This window comes from Hyaena hyaena, unplaced genomic scaffold (genome assembly GCF_003009895.1).
Source record: "Hyaena hyaena isolate Hyena2069 unplaced genomic scaffold, ASM300989v1 scaffold_521, whole genome shotgun sequence".
NCBI classification, from domain to species: domain Eukaryota; kingdom Metazoa; phylum Chordata; class Mammalia; order Carnivora; family Hyaenidae; genus Hyaena; species Hyaena hyaena.
Genome location: NW_024081153.1, coordinates 341,626 through 355,078, shown reverse-complemented (window position 1 = coordinate 355,078; position 13,453 = coordinate 341,626). Strand labels below are relative to the sequence as shown.

General features: G+C 37.5%; 1 protein-coding gene across 1 annotated transcript in view; it reads right to left on the bottom strand.

Moving 5' to 3' along the window:
- The window catches only part of PATJ (PATJ crumbs cell polarity complex component), a 358,255-nt gene that overhangs the window by 235,918 nt on the left and 108,884 nt on the right, over positions 1 to 13,453 (bottom strand). The window contains exons 19-21 of the mRNA XM_039255282.1: positions 13,226 to 13,345; positions 11,014 to 11,409; positions 4,454 to 4,577 (exon numbers count right to left, since the gene is read on the bottom strand). Of these exons, the coding sequence (XP_039111213.1) occupies positions 4,454 to 4,577; positions 11,014 to 11,409; positions 13,226 to 13,345 (640 nt within the window). The remainder of the gene's footprint in view (positions 1 to 4,453; positions 4,578 to 11,013; positions 11,410 to 13,225; positions 13,346 to 13,453) is intronic.

The following is a 13,453-nucleotide window of genomic DNA, read 5'->3' as shown; positions in this document are numbered from 1 at the left end:
GCCTCTTCTAGGTAGAAATCTTACTTATATTAAATTAAATAAGTAAAATGTTTAATATGCCAGATGGTGAAAAATGAAGCAAGGAAGGAGGACAGAAACTCCTCAGTGGAAGAGAGTTGCATTTATACATGGCCTCACTGAAAAGATGACATTTTAGCAATATAAATATTTTATCTAAAGAATCCCCTTAGTGATGGTATTCTAATCTCACTATACATTTTCCCTTATCAACCTCAGCTGTCTCAACTGCAGGCACTCCTACCTTTCACTTAATAAAAATAAATTAAAAAAAATAAGGGGCACCTGGGTGGCTCAGTCAGTTGACTATCGGACTTAAGTTCAGGTCATGATCTCACATTTTGTAATTTCAAGTCCCATGCTGGACTTGAACAGAGACTAGAGCCTGCTTTTCATTCTGTCTCCTTCTCTCTCTCTCTCAAAAGTAAGCACTAAAAAAATATTATAGTGCATATTTTAAAGTTGCTTAAGAGAACACATCTTAGAAGTCCTCATCACAAGAAAAAATAATTCCACAGAATAACACATAACCAAAAAAAAAAAACCCCGTACATTAAAAAATGTTTTAATTTTAATTCCAGTGTAGTTAATACACAGTGTTATATACAGTTCAGGTGTACAATATAGTCATTCAACAAGTGCATATATCACCTTTTTAACTGGTCTAGAAACTTTGAAATCGGGATCTAATCAGTTGGTGACACAACAGAATCTGAAGAAGGAGTGAACATCACTGTAACGCTCAGTTGTGTTAAAGAAAGTCTCATGCTCAGTCCTCCATCCCTATGCACCCTTCACTCCTATTCCCTGGGGCCTCCATTCCTGCAAAGCACTCAAATCCATCGCATCACCAAAGAGTTCTAGCTTTGCCTATGTCTGCCTCCTCTCCTCTGAGGAGGGACCAGGGGTGGGACTAGATTCTGGCCGAATGGCCAAAAACCATTGTTAAGAAGAGGGAACTGGTTTTATTTGCTGAGCTGTTTCCCATCCAGCCACACTGGTAAAAGCAGCCTGTTAAATTATGGCATTGGGTTTCATAGGTTGCTGCAGTTTGTTTAAAACTTTTCATTACTTGTTCCACAGAAAGGCTGCCCGTGCCCTTTGACCCACTCCTCCTCCATGGACCCTTGGTGATGGTGCTCAGGCACACATTTCTCATCTGTCACAGTGCGTGACACACTCAGACTTTACAGAGCTGTTTGCCAAGTACACCGCAGTTTCTAGAGCCCATAAAACAAATCAAGTCCTCGAGGGCCTATGCAGTTGTTAGGTAAGGGCCATAACAGGAGCACAAAGGTTAGAAAAACAAAGAAGTTACAAAAATTTTTTTCCTGGACAAATGGAGGTTAATGTTTATAGGAGAGGAATGGGGGAGATTGCCAAAAGGCTTATACTTGGTAAAGAGCAAGAACAGAATGGTCCACAAAATAAAGAGAACGAGAATCCAAGGAAAGGGGAGGGTGAGTTATTGTATAACTTTGCCGCTGCCAGGAGGAGGGAGGGCCGGGGGTTGCAATGCTGTTGAATAACTACACATGAGCAGCACTTCATGCTCTCATTCAACAAACATTTCTTGAGGACCTACTATGGTAACAAAAATCAGATACAAGCCTTGCCCTCCAGAAGCTCAATTTCTAGTAAAAGCTAGGCATGCAAATGACTATGCACGCCTGACCCAATGACAGAGAATCATCCAGGGCTCCCCGTGGGCACCCTCCAGACAGGGGCAGTCAAAGAGTAGGAAACAGAACTACCCTCTGTCCAAAACCTTCTGAAATCTTGTAATACTGAATGTGTTACTGATTTGGAATTTATCTTTTATGCTTTATCTTATTAATTATGCTTATTTATAGGTTTAATTTCACAGCAGAGAAAGGCTCTTAGAGGCTACATAATGTTGGATTACATATAGGGTCAAAAATAGCTCTTTACACATAAGGTTCTCAAAAATAATTTTTAAATTACTTGCTCAGAAAAAGAAATTTAGTAGTTCAGAGATAAATCTAAAACTGTCCATTACTAATAAAGTGTTCAAAGAGTTACAGATTTGAAAGAGGGCTTAGAGAGAACACTTAGCCCAAATCTTTCAGTTTATAATTGAGGAAACAGAGAGGCTTGGAGAAGCCTGAGGAATTGCTTGGCGACACAGCAGGGTACCTGCTTCATACAGAGGGACGTGGGACTGAAAGAGTCAGCTGTTTGCTGCAACGGGTCTCAAGAGCAAAATCAAACTCTGACTAGAAGGAATTCAATATGTATGCTGCTGAAATCTGTATCAACTCTATTAATAATTTCTCAGTCTACCCACAGTTAGCATTAATCCAAATAGTCATGTCTGCCACATAGCATTCTAGAGGCTTTCAAAAAATTTTCCTAAAAGCATGTGGTTACAAATGTATTTCTAGGGAGGACAGACCTAAGATATACAAGCTTAACTTCATTCCCAAAGCTATAATGGCTAAAAAAAATAAATTCCCAGGTCCTTGTAAAGTATTAGACTAAGGCAGAATAGTGAACATAATGGGGACCTCTCTAAAAGATATATCCAAGCCACAGGACCTGTCAACGTGACCTTACTTGGAGAAAAGGTCTTTGCAGATACATTTCAGTTGAGTATCATGAGATGAGACCATCTGGATTACCCAAGTGGGCCCTAAATCCAATGACAGATGTCCCTGTCAGAGACAAAGAAGACACCAGTAAAAGAGAAGACTGCCATGTGAAGACAGAGGCACATGTCACAGTGATGCACCCATAAGCCAAAGAAGGCTGGAGCCACCAGAAAGTGGAAGAGACAAAGACCAGATTATTCCCTAGGGCCTTCAGAGGGAGCACAACGCCTTAATTTAGGACTTCAGGCCTTGAGAACAGTGAGAGAATTAGTATCTGTTGTTTTAAGACACCAAGTTTGCAACAATTTGCTACAGCAGCCCTAGGAAACTTCTAGAGCAGGCAGAAGTCAGAAGAAGTAACTCTGGAGTCACTTAGAGAAAACAGAGAGCAGAGCTCAAGAAGGACTACCTCTTCTTCCCAATTCTGCTGCTCTTCTCCACAAACACCCACCCCACATAGCCAGTCTATGTTTTCAATCCTGACAGCGTAGAGCAGTGAGTGATTCTCAACCAGGGGCAACTCTGCCCCCCAGGGGACATTTGGCAGTGTCTGGAGACATTGGATTTTGATCATGACTGGGAATGTGAGTACTCCTAGCATCAGGGTTAGAAGGCAGGGAAACTGCTAAACATTCTACCAAGCACAGGTCAGCTCTCTGCCATAAAGAATTATCTGGTCCAAAATAGTAATGACACTGCTATAAAGTATCCATGGCAATCAAACAGATATGGTCTATTAATTATTTATTCATTTGTGCAGTAAATCTTCTCTAAGTACTTAGAAGACTACGGAAATGTGGTATATTTTTAAAAAACAGAATAATGGGACACTTTTGGGCGGAGAGGGAAGTCCCATTTTTATCCTAGTCACAATTGTCATGAAAAATGGGATAAACTCATCAAATCTTAGATATTCAAAATTAACTAGCCTTGCTCTGTTTTGACTCGGAGCTGACAGCAGTTATCATCTCAGAGATGACTTGAATTTTTACTGTTAATCATTCCATTCTTTGGATTTTACTCAACAGAATGCTGAATTCATAAAAACCATTACATGGCTTTCTATAATGCACTCCAACCCTTCCAATGTATTACCATACAACATGAGAATTGCCCAGAGAAAGACTTTTCCTATAAGCAGAGTCATAACACATGAAGGACAGCATAAATCCTGAACAATGGCTCCATAAATCCCAGTGCGGTGAAAGAACTTAACAGTCTCACCTAGGGATCTCAATAATATAACAGCCTTTGATATTTCAGTGTTGGATGAAGAAAAATTATTTTTCATAGTCAAGTTTTCAAAATTATGTAAGAGTCAATATTGGGGGTAGGCAGGGAGAGGCACTATACTTTTAGGATTCTTTAATGGAAACTAAGTTATTAATGCACCAAAATTGACTATAATATATGGCTATAAAAATGTTTCATAAATGTTTAAAATATGGCTCTCTTTATTAATATTTAACAACCCCATTCAATGAGCTAACAGTATCACTTAATAGCATCAGAGGTTTTAATATATATTAGTAGAGACTTATTCCAAACTTAGCACGTAAGTTATCAGTTTTAGTTTTAATCCATACTGCTCATAAAAAGCAAAATCAGGCATTGAAAATACAGCCGTTTCAGAAGAGAGAATCTTAAGTTCTATGTTGAAATATGAGTCACGTTTATTCTTCCAGATATTCTGAAGCAGATTAATAAACATTTAAATTTGCATAATGAATGAAAACAGGACAGTAAGAGTTATCATCTATAAAAACAAAGCTGAAAGATTGCAAAATAATGTAATTTGTGTTTACGAGAAAAAAATCACAAACCCAAATCCAGACTGCTTTTTGTTAATGAATTAAGATTTTCCAGATCATCAAATCTGCCTTGTTGACTGCTTCCTTCAGATGAGGGCACAGAGGGTAGGGAATCAATGCCAAAATTTTCTTTCACCTTGAGAGGAAGAAAGACAGAAATGCATTAGGACTTTGTAATAAAATGAGGAACATTATAAAATTGTTCAAACCAGATAATAATGACTGCGGAAAACTGGCCCTGCAAACAAGCCTTCTCAAGTAGCTGTTTATACTGTGGTCAGCAGTTACGAATGTTGCTAACTTAAGCTCTGCAAGAGTATGACTAATAAAATGGGTTTTTTTCTTTCTTTCTTTTTTTTTTTTTTTTTTTTACAAACACTGGATTTTTTTTTAACAAAAAATTTGCTTTATAAACATTAATGAGTGGACTTAAGTAAGCAATCACAAAGGTATAAGAATAAAGATCTCTCCAGTCAAGCAAGGTCAATGGCTGATCCATACAAACTCATAGAACAAGTTAGAGCAAAATTAGATAGCAACACTGACGAATTTTCACAGCTCTGAGCTCTTGCTTTACCTTTTCCTGACACTTTTATCTGCCTAGCAAACACCAGTTACTCAAACCTAAAGCCTGCAGATAAGCATAGTCATTTTAGCATTTTCCACTGGTCTTCCTTTGATACATGTCTTCTATGGTTTCCCAAAGTAACAATCTTCCAGAACATACAATCTTCACTGAAATATTTTATTATGAGATTTTAAAAACTTTTGTAAGCATAAGATTAAATGACAACATTAGGGCCACCATACAAATATACCTCAACTCATTTAAGATGAATAACACCTATGTCCTTCTCTGTTGTTGGAAATTGAGGTTTTTCAAAACAAAAAGGTGAATAACATCTTTTACAGGGTCCCCATTTTTTTTTCATTAAGTTATATTGGGCAGACCTCAATGGTAAGAGAAAGACCCCTCATAAACTGATGAACCAAATACTGCTAGCTTTTTCCATACAGATTATGAATATAGCTAAGTATAGAACTGTATCAGATATCTAATGGGGATATTCAACTCTAATATTAAATTGGGGTGAGACCTATGACCCAGGAATAGCACTGCTAGGAATTTACCCAAGGGATATAGAAATGCTGATGCAGGGGCGCCTGGGTGGCTTAGTCGGTTAAGCGTCCAACTTTCGCTTAGGTCATGATCTCGCGGTTCGTGGGTTCAAGCCCCACATCGGGCTCTGTGCTGACTGCCAGCTCAGAGCCTGGAGCCTATTTCAGAGTCTGTATCTCCCTCTCTCTCTGACTGTCCCCTGCTCATGCTCTCTCTCCTAGAAATAAATAATTAAAAAAAAAAAAAAAGAAATGCTGATGCATAGGAGCACATGTACCCCAATGTTCATAGCAGCACTCTCAACAATAGCCAAAACATGGAAAGAGCCTAAGTGTCCATCAACGGACGAATGGATCAAGAAGATGTGGTTTATCTATACGATGGAATGCTACATGGCAATGAGAAAGAATGAAATCTGGCCTTGTGTAGCAACATGGATGGACCTTGAAGGTGTTATGCTGAGCGAAATAAGTCAGGCAGAGAAGGACAAATATCATATGTTTGCAGTATAGGAGGATTAGGAGGAACTTAAAGGAGGAACATGGGGGAGAAGAAGGGGGTAAATGGTGGGGGAAAGGGAGAGAGGCAAACCATGAGAGACTCTTGAATCCTGACAAAAACTGAGGATTGATGGAAGGGGGGGCAGGGGGGATGGGCATGGAGGGGGGCACTTGTGGGGATGAGCACTGGGTGTTATATGGAAACCAACTTGACAATAAACTATTTGTAAAAAAAAATAAATAAATAAAATAAACTGGGGTGAGAAAGGAGATACAACTAACCAGTTGCCTAGAATAAAACAAGAAGAATTTCTTAGAGAAGGGAATAAAGAAGAAATGATAAGCACTGAGTACTTATATTTTACAGCAATTTTGGGACTTATTTTAAAAAGTGTATGACAGCTATATGAGGAATAAGAAAATCGACATCTGAATCTGAATTTCGATATAAGAGCGTTAAATCTTTGGAAAAAATAGTTTAAATAGAGAAGAAAATAAAAACATACAATTAGTCTTAGGTAAATAATCCTCAGGCAAGAGTCAGATCTTTTATTTTTAAAAATTTTATTTTATTTGTTTATTTATTTATTTATTTATTTAACTTATTTTTGAGAGAGAGACAGAGTATGAGCAGGGGAGCGGCAGAGAGAGAGGGAGAAAAGAAATCCAAAGCAGGCTCCAGGCTCTGAGCTGTCAGTGCGGAGCCCAACACAGTGCTCAAACCCATGGACCATGAGATCGTGACCTGAAGCCAGACACCTAACCAATGCCACCCAGGTGTCCCCAAAGTCAGATCTTTAAAATGGGGCAAAAAAAAAAAAAGGACATTTCTTCAGCAGATGGCCAATGAGCACATGAAAAGTTGCTCAACTTTTCTTGATCATTAGAAAATTACAAATCAAAACCACAATAAGATACTACTTTACACCTATATATATATAAAAAAAAGTTTTGGCAGGCATGTGGCAAAACTGAAAGATTTGTGCATTGCTAGTGGGAATGTAAAATGGTGCAGGTACTGTGGAAAACAGGATGGTGGGTCCTCAAAAAATTACACATAAGATTACCATATGATCTAGCAATTTTGCATCTCGGTAAATACCAGAACAAACTTAAAATAGTGATTTGAACAGATACTGTATACCAGTGTTTGCAGTAGTATTATTCACAATAGCCTTAGGTAGAAACAGCCCAGATGTTCATCAACTGATGAAGGGGTAAACAAATTGTGGTGTACACATACAATGGAATGCTATTCAGCCTTACAAAGGGACAAAATTCCAACACATAATGTGGATGAACCTGGAAGGCATTATGCTAAATGAAATAAGGCTCACACAAAAGGACAGCTATTGTATGGTTCCACTTACATGAGATACCGAGTCAAATCCTTAGACAAACAAAGTAGAACTATAGTTGGTTTCCAGGGGATGAGAGAAGGGAAGAATGGGCAGTTACTGTTTAATGGGTACAGACTTTCAATCTGGGAAGTTGAAAATGTTCTGGGGATGGATGGTGATAATGATTGTGCAATAATGCAAGTGTACTTAATGCTACTGGAACTGTAAACCTAGAATGATTTAACAGTAAATTTTATATTCAGTATCCTCTCCTTATCTGGTGGATACATTCCAAGACCCCCAGTGGATGCCTGAAACCCAGGATAGTACTATACCCTGCATATACTGTTTTTTCCTATGCATACATACCTATTATGAAAGTTTAATTTATAAATTAAGCACAGTAAGAGATTAATAATGAAATAGAATATATTCCAATAAGAGTTATATAAATGTGGTCTCTTTCTCTCTCAAAATATTTTATTGCACTGTAGTTACCCTTCTTTTAATGATGATGATGTGAAATGATAAAATGCCCGTGATCAATAGTGAGGTGACTGATGCAGGCATATGTTGGGCTACTAGTGACCTTTTGAGAATGTTGGAAGGAGGGTCCTCGGTTTCCAGACCTCAGGTGACCACAGGTAACTGGACTGTGAAAGGGAAACCACGGGGACTACTATAATGTGTATTTTACTACAACTAAAAGTAAAAAAATAGATCTATAAATCTTGGTTTCACCCCTTCAATTAAAATGGACTAAATGAGTGATAGAGAAAGGTAAACTTAAGTAGCTGGGTACTATTTGCACTCCACAAATATAACTACCCCAAAATGAATATTACAATAAAAACAGAAATGATAATGTCACTCTACCCTTCTGGAGGGCACTCTCTAAATAAAAGAATATTGAGAATTACTTATTTATATTCAAATGTGTTAACAATCTACCCAAGGATTGTGATATTAGATAGTAAATTTTCATCACAGGAGTATATTTCTGAGAGGAGGGTAAATAAAGATTCAAGCCCACCCAGATCTTATGTGTCTAACTGTTACAGAGAATCAGAACATTCTGTCAAAAACATGCCACTTTGGCATAAGGATTATTTTGAGAGGAAGACAAATGAGAAACAGCAGACACAGAAAAGCTATCTTCCCCTGATTCTTAATCACCAGAGAGGACTCTAGGATTCTGCTTAGCTCAAAGATGGCACCAAGAGAAAAATACATAACAAAACAGCCCTTATCTTCCATCAATTTCCTCCTTATATTTACCCTTTTACAGCTCTGACCCTAAAACCTAAACCCCTTTTCCTTTGTCTTGTTTCTTCTCTAGAAAAGTATTGTTCTTTGTTAAGATGCTAGGTAAGCCCGAGTTCTAAGCACTCCTTTGAGTTATTCATCACTGAGTTTCTCCTGCTTGTGTGCATGCCACACTTGTTAATAAATTGTCTTTCTTTTGTTAATCTTTCATCAGCTTAATTTCCATGGCCCAGCCACAGAACCAATGAGGTTAAAGGGAAAAAAATATTCTCTCCCTACACTGTCTTCACTGTGGAGTTCAAAAAGGGAGAAAAAGAGTTAATGCCCCAAACAAGAACATATAATTATTTAAAGACAATAAAATTTTGTGCAGACTAAACACATTAGGTCTGAAACAATTTTAATCAATGCCACTCTAGGGAATTTACAGAGGTCACTTCACAGAATCAGAAATGGAAAATAAAAAGGAAGCCAGGAAATTTAACAGAGATTCAGTAATTAGGAAGCGTGTCTTTCAAATTGTGAGCACTGAATGTTCTTACAAACCAGCGTTTCAAATAGACAGTAATTTATTTAACAAACAACAGAATAAGTGGTTGTATTGTGAAGACCATCACTATGCACTTCTGAATGGAATTCTTTTAAAGCCTACTGCTTTGCAAATGAGTACTTGAGATCAGGACAAAATTTTGACTGATAGTAAGGATTCAAAAATTACTGTATCTTGGGGTACCTGGGTGGCTCAGTCTGTTAAGCATCCTCTTGACTTCAGCCAGCACAGGTCATGATATGACAGATGGTGAGAGGGATCCTGCTTGGGATTCTCTCTCTCCCATGCTCTCTGCCCCTCCCCCACCTGCACTCTCTCAAAATATATAAAATAAACATTAAGAAAATTACTGTATCTCAAACAACTTAAATGAAAGTTAAGATAGTAACAATAGGCAAAAAAATTAACATTTGACAGTGTTTAAAATGTGAATGTTTAAATTTAGGAAGTAAATCTTGTGAATGTACCTTTGACTATTTCATCTAGAACCCTAAAAATTCATATATTAAAATGTGCCTCTATTTCAGGTTGCCTTATATTTGGGGGAAAAGAAGATTTTCCTTTTATAGAATAAAGCCACAACAAGTGAGTATTTATGAACACTGTGATTAGAATTTGTTCCACATAACTGAATATTTTGTTTGAGTTCAAATACTTAGTGATACAGGAATAGGACTAGCGAGGAAAGAAAAGCACCAATGTGAAGGACAACACACCAGGTGATTTTTTGTTACCTCTTCCCATATCCAGGCATTATTCACATAACCCCAAAACATCTGCTCTCTGGTAGGCTACCCAGAGTCCTTCATCATGGGTAATCCTCGAGGGTTCCACAAATACAGCTTGTATAGCAGCTTGAATACCAGAAGAACCCATAGCATTTGCAAAAGGGGAGAAAGGAGGATAGGTTTGAGGGAGGAGAGAGCAAAGAAAGGAGTCCTGTGGGCCCTGTGATAGAGCAAAGAAAAGCACACTACCCTCCCCCCACTAGCCCTGCAGGAAAGCTGCTGACCTCTATGAGGGCAACAGTGCACTGTACCTAAACATATTGCTAAGTGGCTTTAAAAAAATATCCCTATATAATAAGTTTCTTTTCATTTGTCTGGAAGTTAATCTGGAGCATGAAATGAACAAACAAAACCAAAACATTAAAAAATGTCCTCACTGAAAGATTCTAAGTGGTGACGAGTTAACTCTACTTTTATAAAAATAAAATTTATTGGTGATCTAATAGCAAGGGCAAACCTTTTGAAATATACTGCTTCCCAGCCAGGCTGAAAACAGGTAATATCACAAATGTAAAGATATGTTTTTAGAGTTCAGTGATCTTCTATTTAGTATGATACATAACACAGAACAGTGTGGGTAACTAAGACATAAACAATGGATCTTTAATTTTGCTTTTATCTTCACTGATAAATACAAATACACTATGTGAGAAATACAAAGCTGTATATCTCTGAGTGGATAAAGAATCACAAATGGGCAAAGAACTCTTCTTTGAAATGGATAATCTGGAGAAATATATCACTAAAAAAGCAAGGCAAAAAACCCCACTATAAACCACTATAGAAGGTAACTGCAGCTTATTGACTCTCACTAGAGGTTATGTGATCCAGCAAAGATCAGTATATACTTACAGCAGAACACAGTATGATGCATCCTGAAAAGATGATTAATTACAAAAATTACATTTTCCATTACTTTTTTTAAAAATTTACAGGACTTAGCAATAGGCTAGGGAGGGAGGGGATCAGAATGGGGGAAGATGTGGATGATCTGTTCTCAACCCTTACCATGTTTTCAGTGCTATAGCCATACTGCTGTGTTTCCTGGGAATAGATACTCATCACAGATCTTGCCTCCTGAAGCTCAGGCGGTTCACTGTCATGTAACCACTGTGTGCCAAAATGAAGTTCCTTCACAGAGGGAACAGGAGCAGCCTCTTGCAGGTGCGATGAGGAATACAAGTCCATGGACTGAAAGCGATTTTGATATAGCTCATACTCTTCATCCACAAGCATCTCTCTTTCTTCCCCCATCTCCGGCAATCTAGGAGTCAGAAATTCACGCATCTCCCAGGCCTCCTGGCTGTTGTCTGTCTCTCTTTGTTGGGACTGGAAAGCCTTTCCCAAATCTAGGAACGGCTCATCTACAAGTTCCTCTTTATAATAGGGTTCATCTCTAAATCCCTGTAAACAGAAGTTGCAAAAATAATTTGAACTGCCCCTGCTTTATAGCTGCACTCTACATACTAACTGGAAGGTGAGCCCCCGACAGAACTGCAGTGACCACATTCCATCCCCAGCCACAGTTAACTTGAACTGCTCTCCATCACAGAGGAAGAGAAATAAATGCTCACTCCGATACAACCCTCAAAGCAGGAAAGGGACAAACAGTAAGAGGCAGAAATCTGCCACTGGCAAGGTGAATGACTATTCTAAAAGGTTTGTTATACATTAACCACCTGAAAATTCTTAATCACAAATAAGAATCTTGTTAAACTGCTACACTGAATATTTAACTCATGTGTCTCATAGAAAAGTAGTACATAAATATAGATACATATCACACTATTCCCTAAGAAAGCAAAAACTTAAAAGTCAGGATTTTCAAGCTTAACTAAATTCAAAATAAATTATGGCTATTGAAATTATCAAAAAGCATTCTCTATAAACTAAAGATATGGGAAGTATATCTCAACTACTTTGAATACGACTATTTTATAATATGCCCCTGTAACAGACTTATAATTTTTTCCTCTGTACTGAAATTACATGGCAAAAAGGATTGAATATAGAATGCTTCTTAATCAATTTATATTTTACTAATTAGAAGATCAAGTACATACAACTGGAACTAAATAGCCATATATGTGCAGAAACTTTGTTGAGTTCCTGGGTAACGCCTGAGAAATGTATGGATTAGCTGAGCCTCTAACCTAACCCTGGTGGGTCCTCAGAGTGTTGAGCACAGTGAGGCCCAATTCCTCCTGAGAGATCAGTGGCATTTCCTATGTGGGGACCTATTCATTAAATATTACCAAATATAAATTCATTAAATGAATCTACTATTTCCCACCTTTAAATTATCACAGTGTATCAAATACAGCAACCTAATTTTTTTAAAGGTGTGTTTACAGTGTATATTTAAAGAGGTCACGGGCGCCTGGGTGGCTTAGTCGGTTAAGCGTCCGACTTTCGCTTGGGTCATGATCTCGCGGTTCGTGGGTTCGAGCCCCGCGTCGGGCTCTGTGCTGACTGCCAGCTCAGAGCCTGGAGCCTGTTTCAGTCTGTGACTCCCTCTCTCTCTGACCCTCCCCTGCTCACGCTGTCTCTCTCTCTCTCTCCTAGAAATAAATAAAAAACATTAAAAAAAAAAAAGAGGTCATATACTTATAAAATTTTAACAAAAAAATGTTGACACTAAAAAAACCCACAATGTACAGTATAGAAATAAACATCAGCTTGAGGCACTGACAATAACTTATGCAAAAAATATCACCAGATGGTTGCTATCAAGTAAAGCAAAACCATACACCATCCTCTACCTGCAAAGAACAAAATAAATGCAATTCATTTTAAGACTTAAAAAAGGAAAAGCTTCAAAATATACTTCCTAAAATTAAAGCATAAAGACAATTTTAACTAAATAACTTTTGTTGAGAAAGTACTGAATAAGAAGTCCTTTGGTATAGGTCAGTTTTCTACAGCATTTTAAATGCATGCCTATTTTCAAACATACGTTCTACCCTCAAAAATGTAAGAATATATTAGGGATATAAAATATGTTTGTGCTTCGAAAATGACTTATATCTGGCCTATGTCATTTATGAAGCCTATGTCATACAAGAGGAAAACCATTTCACTTTTAAAAAACTAAAGAGAGGAGGATTTTTTAATTTGAATCTCTTTAGCCTAGAGAGTGAGAACAAGCTTTTGTCTTTTTCTTTGTATCAATGTTAGCTCACAGTAAACCATTCAAATAGGAAATCAATTTACTAAATACCTGGGGTGCTTCGAGTATTAAAGATGAATTTATATCATGAATTGTTTCTGAAAGTTCAATCTTGTCTTCATTTCTGTTTGAATGTAAAATATAATGATTTTCTCCCTCTTTATCATCTTCCTGAAAAATAGAAGCAGTATTTTTTATTTTTTTAGCACAACTGAAGACATGTTTTTGTCAACTGTGAAGCTATTTTTTATTGACATATAACTGACATATAACATTAAA